The sequence below is a fragment of the Pyrgilauda ruficollis genome, unplaced genomic scaffold, assembly GCF_017590135.1.
Source record: "Pyrgilauda ruficollis isolate IOZ18807 unplaced genomic scaffold, ASM1759013v1 scaffold12, whole genome shotgun sequence".
NCBI lineage: Eukaryota > Metazoa > Chordata > Aves > Passeriformes > Passeridae > Pyrgilauda > Pyrgilauda ruficollis.
The window spans coordinates 6,574,954-6,587,891 of NW_024510321.1; the positions used below are offsets into that span (position 1 = coordinate 6,574,954).

Below are 12,938 nucleotides of genomic sequence, written 5' to 3' on the forward strand. Positions count from 1 at the left end.
GAAAAAGGTACTTAATAATTTGCACATTAGACCTGCTAATTAGGGGAGCTATGCCATCAACCTTATCTTCCAGCCCCAAATAGCTTTTGATAAAGATCTATCTAATGCAGTGATACCAGCCTACATTTCAGCTATTGGGTCTCCTGCAGAAAATGGTGGCCAGTAGCAAAGTCTCAGAGGAGGTCAGCCTGTGGTTACAGGTCTGTATATTGATTTAGTTTTTCCTTTTATCTTGTAGATGAGATGGTTATGAAAGGTGTATAAGAATCAGGGTAGCAAATTCAAGGAAATACCTTCTCTTCTCAAACCTTCCTCGCTCCCCTTCTTTCAGTGAGGAGGGCAAGTTCTGTGGCTGCCCAGGGCAAGAGGGAGATCTAAATACTCATTCCTCTTCCTTCAGAAATGCTGGCTGCTGTACTCAGAAACTCTGCTTGAGAATATCTGTCTCAAACACTGATACTTGAGAGTACATGGATCACAAGTTGCGTGTGATCAGAAGATTCTATAGAGTGTAAAAGTACAAATCCACAGAGAAGCACTACGATATATATGGCAGCAGTTTCTGTGAAATCCATATCATACAGAACTTGGTTTTGGGACACCTTGGGCTTTTTAAACAGGTGTGAATGCCATTGCTGTCACTGAAAATGTGCTGACTCACCAAAGGGGAATTCTTTGCTTTTAAATTTCTTTGGGGGATAATTTTGAAGCCTTAAAAAGAGTTTTGAAAGTTTCTGTCTTGACAGCCTCTTTACTAGGATGCAGTGGCTTAGATGGATGATTTTAGAAGCTTTCCAGCAGCACAGTAATGAAGCTGAGGCTGAGCCTTCTCAGGCAGACTCGTACTACTTACAGAAAATGCATTCTTAGGCATTCAAATGCAATCTCCTACCTGGAACTCCTGCATGAACATCTGGTAGGCGGATGACAGGGAAAGGACAACAAACTTTATTGACTTCTTTTCAGAATGGGGGAAAACTGTAGGGGTGATGTGAACAAAAGTGAGCAGAGCCCAAGAGAAAAGATAAAAGATTCTCATCTTGTAGGAATTCTTGAATATCTATAAGAGCTTTATGAAATTGCACTGGAGGTTCTGTGATTCTCTGAAGAGATAACATGTCTTATGTCTTCATACAGGACTTCTCTCCCCTTTTGGTATTTCCCCTTCATTTTGAAGATGCACTTTGTGAGTAGGGAATCAAATTTGTCTGAATGATCTGAATACTTTCCTAAATTATATCTATGGTTTGATTGCCTTAAGTACATGCGATTTTGATTACAAACCAAGTTAAAATGTTTTTTGTTTGTCTGTTTAAACTTAGATCTGCAGAATAGAAAGAGATGGCACAGGGCCGTGGTTTCCTCGTCTGGCCATCCTGGGAAACCTGGGTTATTGTCTTGCCCCATCTAGTGGCCAAGACTGGACAGATAAAATAAAAATAAAGCTGATAAAGTGTTTAAGATCTATTAAGATGTGCTATGGCCTTTATGAAAAGGAACTCTTCAACAATCATTCCTGACTTTTAGAATTAAGTGGGAATTCTACTATAGTTCCTTTAATGCCATGAAAACACTGGGTGCATCTACCTTTACTTTAATGTTTACCAAGTGTTACTGGTTTCTGTTTTACATCCTTCTTAGTGTTTTTGGAATAATATATTTGTTATTTGTGTTCTGTTACCCCTTTTGTTCTGATCTTGGATGATCCTTTAACACAGCAGTGGTGAAATTAAACTCACACTGACAAACTCTGAAAATGGATAATTAGGTCTCTGGAAAACCCCAGGAAATGCCCTTGAGTGCTGTGCCTGTACTTGTGGCAGTGCAGAGCTCTGGGAAGGAAGGGGAGCTACAGAAATGTTGCTGCATCAGAAATCAAGATTTGCTACTTAAAAATATAAAAATGAAAGGAATAATAAGATTTAGAAAAAACCAAAACAAAACAACTTTGTCCTGTTTTCTAAAAATAGCAGTCAGAAAGAGTGCAACACTTTTTTTTTTTTTTTCTTTGTTTTGAAGGAAGAACTTTATGGGGAGAGAGTAGCTTTTTATTATGGAATGAATACAGCTTTCCTGACATCCCTAGAGTACTGTGGAGCCAGTGCTCTTACAATACAAATGTAAATTAATCTGTGTCCTGATTTCTGTTTGCTGGCCTGCAGGGAAAGTCAGACATTATACTTCACCTAGTGCTGGGATGAACCTTAAAATACAGAAGTTTTCTAGAACACCCTGCCAGTAGTTCCCTTTGGCTATTTTAGGAAGGAGGTCAGTTCAAGCATCTTTTAGTGTAAATACTCAGCTCACAGAAATTGTTGTGTGCACATGGAGTGATACCTGTTAGTGTATTGTTGGTGTCTGTATTCTTAAGAGATGCTTGATGAGTTAGGTGATACAAATACGCTTTAATGCATTTTAATATGACCTAATTCAGTGTGTCCATACCTCAGAGAGAGGGATTGTATTAAATGGTGTCAAAAACCCAAGGGATTCTGCAAAACAAGTAGAGAAGGTTTTTAAGTGGGCAGATAGTGAAGTGTTGGTAATATTGAGGTCACAACACTGATCTGTCATGTGGAATGCCGCTGGTTGCTCTGATCTTGTAAAGCTAAAGAGGACAAGAATTTAAGAAGAGAAAGCTTTCTGGTCTTGTTAGGCTTTGTAAAAGGTATTTTATAGGAGGAAGTTGAAAAAACTGTCTTTACTTCCATGTAAAAGTTTCTGGGAAGATTAAGTTGCTGCCCTTAAGTAATACATCATGGATATATTTGAGGAGCAAGGAAGGAGCTGATTAAGCTCTTCAACACTGAAATAAGTACAGTAAGTATGAACAAACTTTACCTGTTGGATTTGAAGTGAAAATTAGAATGTTTCTTGCCAATAATTGGATTCATCTGATGATTAACTGTTCAGTGACAGTAGTAAAATTACTACAGTGGGTGAAACACAGAGAGCTCAGCAGTGCAGGGACCCCTTCTCATCAGCTGTTTCCACTATGGTATGGGACATGTCCCACACTTCTGTTAATACTCCATGTGGATTTTACCAGTAAAAATACCCTCACCCTCAGGCCAGCCAGTGGCCCCAGCACTGGCCTGTGCCCTCTGGAAACCGTCCCTGGCTGTGTCCCAGGCCAGGTGCTGCCATGGGTGGATCCCAGAGAGAGCCCTCCTGGCTCTTGTGTCCCTGGATCTTGGGGAAGGGAACAAGATAATATGTACAGGGTGTGAAATCGTGTCACTTACACTGACACCTTCCTTTTGCTTAATTCTTGCAGGAGTAGGGTTTAAGCATTATCAGTACCTGCACATAGACATGGTGGAATACTGATGAGTTTTTTTACTGTAGGAGCTAACAAAAGCCAGAAGCTTGCAGTTGAAGGATTAAAGTGGAAAGTAGGACATATTTTTAACACCTGTTGTAATTCAGGTTGTGGTAGCTTATCAAAGAAAGTGAAAGATAAACCATCACAGGATTGCACATCTCTAGAAATGTGCTGTAACTCATCTGTGGATTTATGGAGTTAAATACAGGAATCTCTAGACAGAATCCTCTGGCCTGTGTCGTCTGGGAGGTCAGAACTCATAGATCTTAATGGTTTCTTTTGCCTTAAAGAGCTATGAATCAAGAAAAAACCTGAATGCTCAAAAGCACTGTGACTTTTTAATCATACCATTTTGCACATTTTGCTTAGTACATGAACATTATTAGGTAGCATGTTAGAAAAGCAGCTATTCATGTGTTTAATTCTCTGTGCTCTAAATATGCTATTATTACCACATACTGAAGTGCGCTGTTGGTTTAAATTAAGAAATTGCTGACTCCAGAGTGTAGGAAAAAAACAACAGTTTTTGGAAGAGTTCAGAAGGTGATGGTATTTCGGCTTTTCAGTTTTTTTTTCATTCTTCTCTTTAAGTTCTAATAATACCTTCCAGTTGGGCTGCTGCTTAGCTAAATGAACCTCATGTAGTAAAGAGTAAAATATGTGAAGGCCTATAGTGTTCTAATTACAGCTGTCTTTGAACCTTGTTTATATCTTAATGCAAGTACAGTGTCTTTAGTTTTGGGGATTTTCTTTAAAGAGAGGTACCTTGGTGTACTTGAAGAGACAAAAGTTGAGCTTCCCAGTAGAAAAACAAAACATAGGGTTAATTTGTTTGATTGTTTTTTTTTACTTTCAGTGAATATACTGAGTATGTACAACAGTACATTTTCCACAGTATGAGTTATGAATGCTGAGCATTCTGCAAATCAGGCTTATGTCAGACATTGAATTTTGACTCAGCGGACATTGCTTTTACCATAATGTGACTCTGCAGAATTCACCAGCAGTTAGGGAGGAGCCCAGCCAGTCAAGCAGAGCATGCCTAATCCAGCTTTCTCATGATAAACCATGGGGCTGTGTGATGAGCTGCATTGGCAGCTGGAGGTCTGGGTCCACAGAGCATGCTCTTAGACATAACCAGAGAAAAGACCTGCCTTTGTAACTCCTCCTAATCTTCTGTCTTCCTTTGAGGTGAACATTCCCGAGTGTATTCTAGCCAACTTCAAACGGATACATCACTGACTAGAATGTTTTGCAGCCCCATTTCACACTTAGGGCACAGAAGTGCAGTTTCCCAGGTGATGAGAATGGCTGTGTTTGTAGGTGGTTGAGCTGAAGCCGGGTGGAAAGGACATTCCCGTCACCAGCGCCAACCGGATCGCGTACATCCACCTGGTGGCAGACTACAGGCTGAACAAACAGATCCGCCAGCACTGCCTGGCCTTCCGCCAGGGGCTGGCCAACGTGGTGAACCTCGAGTGGCTCCGCATGTTTGATCAGCAGGAAATACAGGTACTTGTGCTTAAAGCTGCACAAAACAACTGCTCTCAACAGAAATAATTGCTGATTTCTGCCTCTAATGTAACGCTCTAATTTCCTTTGCCGTTAGGTTCTGACTTCTGGTGCACAAGTTCCTATTAGTTTGGATGACCTCAAATCTTTCACAAACTATTCAGGTAAGCATATTTTACTAAGTAAAAAAATCTATTATAGTTGACTTGGGAATAACTGAACTTGCTTTTCATTCTACCTTTTAAGAAAAAGTTGCAGGGTCATTCTTGTTACCTTTGGCCAAATTCAGAAAATTGGCTAAAATTACAGCCCAGTTTTATGAAATGGTGGGGAATTGGTATACACAGTTTATTTTTTTTCACATGCTTAAATGCAAGTTTATAGCCAGATGAGTTGAGGGTGTTTCTTTTCTAAATTAAAATTAATCACTGATTGTGTCTGATTGTTCTGAAAATAAGTCTGCAAATTACTTTGGGATAGTAGTTTCTACTACCTCATTTAGATGCTTACCATTTCTCAGACAGTCTGAGGAGAGATCATATATTTTCCTTGTGAAAAATGCAAGGTACATTAATTCATTTGTCCCCTGCATTTATCATGAATGTAATCAAAAAGTAGCTACCAAATCATCAGTTCACATCTGGGCTTACCTCAGGGTAAGTGGATTCATTTGGTAGCATTCTGGGTCTTGCAGATTTTGCACACTCTTGGAGTGAAAGGTAATAATCTGAAGTTACTAGCTAAATACTAAACTAAATAAAATAAATTTAAAGTAGGCTTCAGTGAAGAAAACTGCATTTAAGAAGCTGAGGGATACAGTAGCCATAGGTAAGCAATGAAACTGAAATTGCAGTGATGACAGATCTGTAGGTACTGGAAGTTAGCAGTACAAGCCTGCTGGCTGTAATATATTCCCCAAACCTTCAAGACTGATGCTAGGTTTTCTGAGGAATTTATTTCTTACATAAAACTAGTCTAGCTGTAAATCATTTAAATCTCATTGCAGGTGGCTACACAGCAGACCATCCTGTAATTAAAATATTTTGGAGGGTTGTAGAAAGCTTCACTGATGAAGAGAAACGCAAACTACTCAAATTTGTAACGAGCTGTTCTCGACCACCTCTTCTGGGGTTTAAGGTATGTCCCCTGACTTCCTGGCAAGCTTTTAGAAATGCTGCAGATGTTGGTCCAGTTTTTCTTGTCTAGGGATCTACAATTTGAGAATACTTGTCCATGACTACAGAAACAGCTTCAGTGTTTGCATTTGCATGTATAATAAGTACAGTTTTAAAATATGTAATGAAGTGTTCTGTTGCTTTCTGTTTTAACTGTGAAATTTGATAAACCTGCAAATCACTGATTAGAGCACTTGCTGCATGTGGTGGAAGGTCCTTGCTGCCGTTTTATGTTGTGCAGAAGGAGAATTTTGCTACCAGTTTCAATAGGTTGAGTTAAGCCTAGTGTCTTCTAAGTCAGGCAAAAGAGAAGTTAGGATATAAAACCAGTTATTAAATCTGATTCTCTTAAATTAACCATTTGAAGCAGGACATGTATTTTCTTTTCTTCTAATTGCCATTTATCTGCTTGTAGCTCACAGCTCATTACCCTTAGCAGCAAAGTATTAGCTGCAGTCTCCAAATTGCTATTTACAGGGAAGCTTAAGTATCAAAATCTGCTGTATTGCTGATAAAACTAAAGAGAGGCCAAGGCAAGGTGAAGACATTTTGAAACTAAATTCTGAGGTTGTTCTACTTATGAATTTCAGTGGACTTCAAAATTTTGGCTAAGAACCAGCCATCACATCATTTCCTCTAAAATGTGGGAACATACAGTGCTGTGTGGTGGTGTTGCCATGTGGATAGATGGGCAGCATCCTCCATCTTCAGTGTCTGTAGTCTATAGCTCAGCTACACTCCTTTTATAGACATCTAGGATTGGAAGTGGTACTTTCAGTTGGTAATTGGTCTGACTGTTCTGTGTGTCAGCTTCAAGATGAAATGAGTCATGTCTCAGTCTCCCCAAAACATGCTAGCCAGATCCCTTTAACAGTAAAGAGTGTCCAGAGATATGGATATGGAGACAATGGACATGGCTGTTGAATCACATGAATCCTGTCTCAGGTATTTGTCTATTGATTTATGTGACTCCTTACTTAAAAGTCTGCAGGCTTTTCTCCTAAACCCCCAAGTCCCCCATGCAGATATCAGTGTACAGTACTTTAGCAGTGAAAAGGATTTTACAGGATAGCAGGAAGAGCAATTGGAAAACTCCAGGATGAGACCAAGATAGAACAGTGCACATCAGTCACATGAGGAAGGGAGAATTGGGAAACAGCTGGGGAAACAAGTAAGCAGTAGTTCCCATTTGTTGTCATCCTCTTTAATTACAAGGAGAGAGGAGGAAATGCAGATGTAGGTACCCAGCTTTGAGGTATCCGGTGTGACATTTGAAGAGATGGAGGAAGTGAATCAAAAGTCTAAAAATATTAGGGCTGACAGTGACACAATGGAAAGAAAAGCTAAATGTGGAAAGCTGCACTTTGTGTGTTCACTTGGGACATGGGCCACAAACTGCCTGTAGCAGACATGGCTAGGAAAAAATGGAAGCAAATTAGTCACCAGATGTTCAGCAAGAAAGCAGTAAGTTAAAAGATGAATTCACTGTACAAGGGGCTTGCATGCTCAGCCCCATGCAGCAGTGTTGGCAGAGGAAAGAGGAAAGGGCATTAGAGCCGCTCTGCTGGGCAGCTCTAGCGCAGCCTCGGCCGTGGTGGCTGCAGCAGGACCTGTGAACAGGGATTTACCCCCAAACCAGGGGCTTGCCAGGAAGTGTCTGCCAGGAAAGGCAGTAGGTGACTGGTATTGTCATCAGCAGGAATGTGTTGGTAGCCAAGACAGTGCATTGTTTGAAGCTTGGAAGGTGCAGAGTGTGAAGCCACAGGAGTGCTGAGTATTACCAGCCAAGTAAGCATGAGAACGTGTTTATGTTGGTGGGAGACATGAAGACAAACCATCTTCAAAATCTGTTTGCACTTTTAGTGTGTGTGCTGTATTTTTCTTAGAGAAGCACAATTTCTGGTTCTTGCTCTGAAGTTTTCTGTGTATTTCTGGTTCTCACTCTGAAGTTTTCTATGGATGCATTATATTGTGGGACCAGCATGTTTTCTGTAAGTCAATGCATGTTGATTTAAGATGAGGAAATATCTTGACGGTCATAGCTTATAGATAACATAGTCTAGCTTTGCATCATTTAAAAATGTTCAACTTTCATTGCCAGAGTCAGGTTCAGAATAACATTTACTAAAGCTAATTAAAGTTTAATAAGTTTAATAAATGTGATTGTTACAGATTTAAAAAAAAAATCATTAAAGTGTGGTTGAAAATTGTTAAGTTCCAATCAGGTCACATAATAAATTGATGATACTTTTCCCTTCCAAACTATTGCAGTTTCCCGCTGTACAGCATTTAATTATGCAACAAATGGTGCCCTTGGCATGACATTTCAATTTAGAACTCCATTTTTCCATTTTTAAAGCTAGAGTAGGGGAATTCAATTAGCATTTTGAAAGGAACACTAAAAATGCAACATTTTAGCCATGAAATACTTTTAAGGCCTCCATTTGAACAATAATTTAGCTTAGAATCTCATTGACCTTTTGCCTTTGAAGCTGGAATTTTTTTCCAGTTTCTAAAATCAGAACTTTTTAACCTCAGGCAAGCTGTTGATCAAATGAATACTGTCTTGCCAGCAAAAGCAGTGATTTGGAGGTAAAAAATAAATATATTTTTCACTATACTACTTTTTGCAAGACGATAAATGGGATATTAAACCAATTAAATACTACATACAAAATGGCTTTAAAGTGTGTTCTTCAGCTCAGTAGTTAACACATCAAAGAATAATCAGGGTTTGACAAGTTTTTATCGTTACAGACTCATTATGCACATTGATATGATATTTGTGTAGCACTGTAAATTTGTACCATAGACTGTATGAACAATAACAAGTCATTGTATTTTCCTTAGAATCACATAAATTGCTTTGTGTATTCCAAATGAGTGAATCTTGTTGGGACAAGGCAGAGGGAGGCACTGCACAATTCAAGAGTGGTTTTGGTGGTATGAGGAATGAAAGAAATACCACTTGAGTGTCATTGTGACAGGGTTTCATCTAGTGATTTACTTTGTAGAAATGTGTGCCAGCTGCTACAGGGTAATTTTGGCTTGTATACATTTTTTGATATGTGGTTGTTTTTTTGTTTTGGGTTGCATCTTTCAGGAGTTATATCCTGCATTTTGCATTCACAACGGAGGATCTGATTTAGACAGGCTGCCTACTGCCAGTACCTGCATGAACTTGCTGAAGCTTCCTGAGTTTTATGACGAGAACCTGATGCGAAGCAAGCTCCTCTACGCCATTGAATGTGCTGCTGGATTTGAACTCAGCTGAGTCCAACCCATGCTTATGTGGATGACCTGCAGAAGAACGAACCAGTGCCTACTCTATAAGCAGCACCCCTACCCAAGCAGTTTTAAGGGAATTCTGTCTACATTTCTGCAGCTCTTGTGTCTTACCAAATGCCCTCAAATAGGTTTCATTTCTAAACACGATTTCTTAGATAGCTTCCATTACTGAATATTGCGTTGACACTGCTTTATGACTCAAAACAATGAATGCTGTGTGCAGCGTGGCTGATTTCTGTGTTTGTGTGAAGAAAGAGCACATTTAAAGAACAGTGACATCTCAGTGAAATTAACCAAAGATGAAGCTTTGGCTTTGTGCTGTTCAAACATAATTTTGCAAACTGGCAATAAAGTTGTGTACTGTGCGGTGCGTTGGGATGAGACAGGGCTAACATCATGTAATGAATCTTTTAGAAGGAAGGCAAGCAGATGTTTGCAGATATCCCAGAACTGAGAGGATGGGAATGCTCGTTTCTGACAAGCTAACATTGTAACTTATATTGTAGAGTTGTTTACAAATCTTAGAGAGATGGGCAATCACCAACCATATGAAATTCAGCCAGGGCAAGTGCTGGGTTCTGCACCTGGGACAGGGCAGGCCTGGCTGTGTGGACAGATTGGGGAATGAGAGGCTGGAGAGCAGGTGTGGAAAAGGACCTGGGGGTCCTGGCATGTTGAACACGAGTCAGCAGTGCCCTGGCAGCCAGGAGGGCCAGCCCTGTCCTGGGGGCATCAGGCACAGCATGGCCAGCTGGGCAAGGGAGGGGATTGTTCCCTCTGCTGGGCACTGGGGCATCCTCACCTCGAGTGCTGGGGACAGTTTTTGGTGCCACAATATAAAGAAGACATGGAGCCATTAGAGAGCATCCAGAGGAGGCCATGAGGGTGGTGAAAGGCCTGGAGGGGAAACTGTGTGAGGAATGTCTGAGGTCCCTTGGTCTGTTCAGCCTGGACGAGACTGAGGGGGGATCTCACTGCAGTTACAACTCCTCGTGAAGGGAAGAGGAGAGGCAGGCACTGATCTGTGCTCTGTGGTGACAGTGATGAGACCTGAGGAAACAGCATGGAACTGGACTGGGGAAGGTTCCGTTTGGGTATCATGAAATGGTTTCTCACCCAGAGGGTGGCCGGGCTCTGGAACAGGCTCCCCAGGACTGGTCACAGCCCTGAGTCTGCCAGAGTTCAAGAAGCGCTTGAACAATGCTCCCAGACGCTTGTTGTGACTCTTGGGGTGTCCTGTGCAGGACCAGGAATTGGACTGCATGGATGATCCTGAGTGACCCCTTCCAACTCAGCATAGTCCATGATTCTATGACAGTTGTTGCAGAACTGATTTTGTTTCAGACTACCTTCCCTCAAGATGGTAGACACTGAGATGAAATGGGTGTAATATTCCATTTGTGCTTTCTGAAACACTTTGAAGAAAACGGATTTGCGTTAAGTTCAACCTTTGCTGCATCGTTATCAGTTGGACACTGTTCTGAATGGATGTGACTTTCCAGGTTTTCTCTGTCCTGTTTCTGTCTTTTGTGCCTGTACAGGTTTGTTGATTGGTTGGTTGGTTTTAAATGAATCAGTCTCCTATTGCATACAGTACATATAGAAATCACCACTTTGGAAAAATATACATGTAATAATTATTAAAGTTATTTGAACCAAAGTTATCAGGCTTTATCTTTTATATTTGAAGCCTGTGGTGTTCACATTCCTTTTCCCTATCATTTCTTTCCATCTTAAATGCCATATCTGTGCCGTAGACACTAAACAAATTAACTTTTTTTTTGTGATTAAACAGCTTTTATATCCATTTCCCTGCAGTATTTCTGCTGAGAAAAATAAGTGGGAATATGCTGCTTAATGTAATTTGATATCTGGGGAGAAAATTGCTCTCATGGAAGGAGCTGATCCTCTAATAGTAGGCACATCTTAGGGTTTCGTATGCAAACTCCAGTGAGTTTAGAAAAGGAATTATAGTTCAGACTGTAAGATTCATCAGTCCATCCCTCTGAACCTTACTTTTATATTTTAAATCATCAAAAATTACAATCAAATTTGTATTCATCTCTTATGCAAAAAAATATTTTGCTGTTACTGGAAACTCTGCTGGATTTCCTATTTAATAAGCAGTAACCAGCAATATCCTTTTAAATGTGGGGAAACTAAGTGGTTTTAAGATGTTTACTAGTAAACCATATAAAAATGTATAATTTCTTAATTTGGGTAATAAATGAAGTGTTAAAATACTATTTGTAGTCTTGATGTACAGAAATAAAATGATTGGTTTTCTTTTTGGTTTTGCTTTAGGCTTTTTATTTATGTTAAATGTTACATGCTCAACCTATTCTTTATCCCAAATTCTTTTCTTGTATATTTTTCTACATAAATTATGAAACTTGTAAAGAAGTCAAAGAGATCAGTAATAGTGAAACTGCCTCCTCCTAATTGCAAAACCTGAACACTTCTTTTAGATAGCGTTATTTATTTTAGAACCTAATGCTTTAAATATTTTGAAATTATTTTTCAATTCCATTATTTTGCTACATTGAGTAGTGTTGTATCTGTATTTTGTAAAATTAAATTTTTCTATTAAATATTTGTATTTTGAAGATTGTGTTGGAGTCATGCCAAGTACTGGTGACTGGTACTGTCCACTTAGTGCTTTTGAAAAGGAGCCAGTGCCCACTATTGCTGTCTGTGGCCAGGAGAGCAGCGGGTGCCACAGGGAGGGTAGGCTGGGCGAAGTGTGACTTGCACAGAGCTGTACTTGCAGCCATCACAGAGCTGCAGAAACCTTCAGGAGAGAACCTGAGTTTGCTGACAGTACTCTGATGTTTTATTTCTTTGTTCTGCAGCACTCGGTGATGTTTGTGTGTCCTGCACGTGAAGTGTGACACTGGCACAGGCAGGCAGTTGTATTTCACTGTGCACAGGCTGCAGGGCTGTGCAGCTCCACCACCTTCAGAATCCAGGCTGCAGTGAGAGGAGACTGGGGCTTTCCTTTACAACCAGTGCTTCCACCTCTGCCAGCTGTTCTCAGACAGGCACGAGTCTGAAGCACGAGTTCCTGCTTTCCAATGATCTATTGCTGGATATTTTAAGGAATGGGAGGTAAAGGTGTGAGAGGTAACAGTCATGTCCTGAGGAGCAAGGGGGTTGAAATGATCTCTTGTAGCACTTCCGTAGCAAGAACTGTTTGTGTAAAACTGGATTTTCTGGTATTTAAAAGAAGAGCAAGCTGTCCCCCAGTGCTGATGCTCCCAGGGTTTAAGTAGGCAGAGGCAGGAACACTGCATGCAAGCAACCTGAAATTTTATTGTAGATTTGATCATCAGAATTATAGCAGTAATAATTACGAGTTTGGGGTTGCTTTCTGTACAAGACAACCCTTTCATAAAGTAAGTTTCTGTACTAGAGTGTTTCCTCCTCCTAGTTCAGTACTTGCTTTTTGAAAAAGCAAGCATTTTCTGATTGGTTTTTGTTTTCAAGTAAGTTTGGGCTTGTAATTTCATAACCTGTTCTACAAACATTTTTGTCAAGGGCTGTATGATAGAAGAGTTCACAAATTTTTCATCTCTACAAAGTTCAAAGGCGTTAAAAGTGGAATAAAGAAACAAAACTAGCACTTGGTCTCTTTCTTC

At 40.1% G+C, this 12,938-nt stretch overlaps 1 protein-coding gene across 1 annotated transcript in view; it reads left to right on the plus strand.

Moving 5' to 3' along the window:
- Positions 1–11,586, plus strand: part of UBE3C (ubiquitin protein ligase E3C) — a 70,097-nt gene extending 58,511 nt beyond the window's left edge. The window contains exons 20-23 of the mRNA XM_041486272.1: positions 4,649–4,837; positions 4,935–5,001; positions 5,844–5,974; positions 9,116–11,586. Of these exons, the coding sequence (XP_041342206.1) occupies positions 4,649–4,837; positions 4,935–5,001; positions 5,844–5,974; positions 9,116–9,286 (558 nt within the window). The 3' untranslated portion in view covers positions 9,287–11,586. The remainder of the gene's footprint in view (positions 1–4,648; positions 4,838–4,934; positions 5,002–5,843; positions 5,975–9,115) is intronic.
- Positions 11,587–12,938: the final 1,352 nt, after the last annotated feature.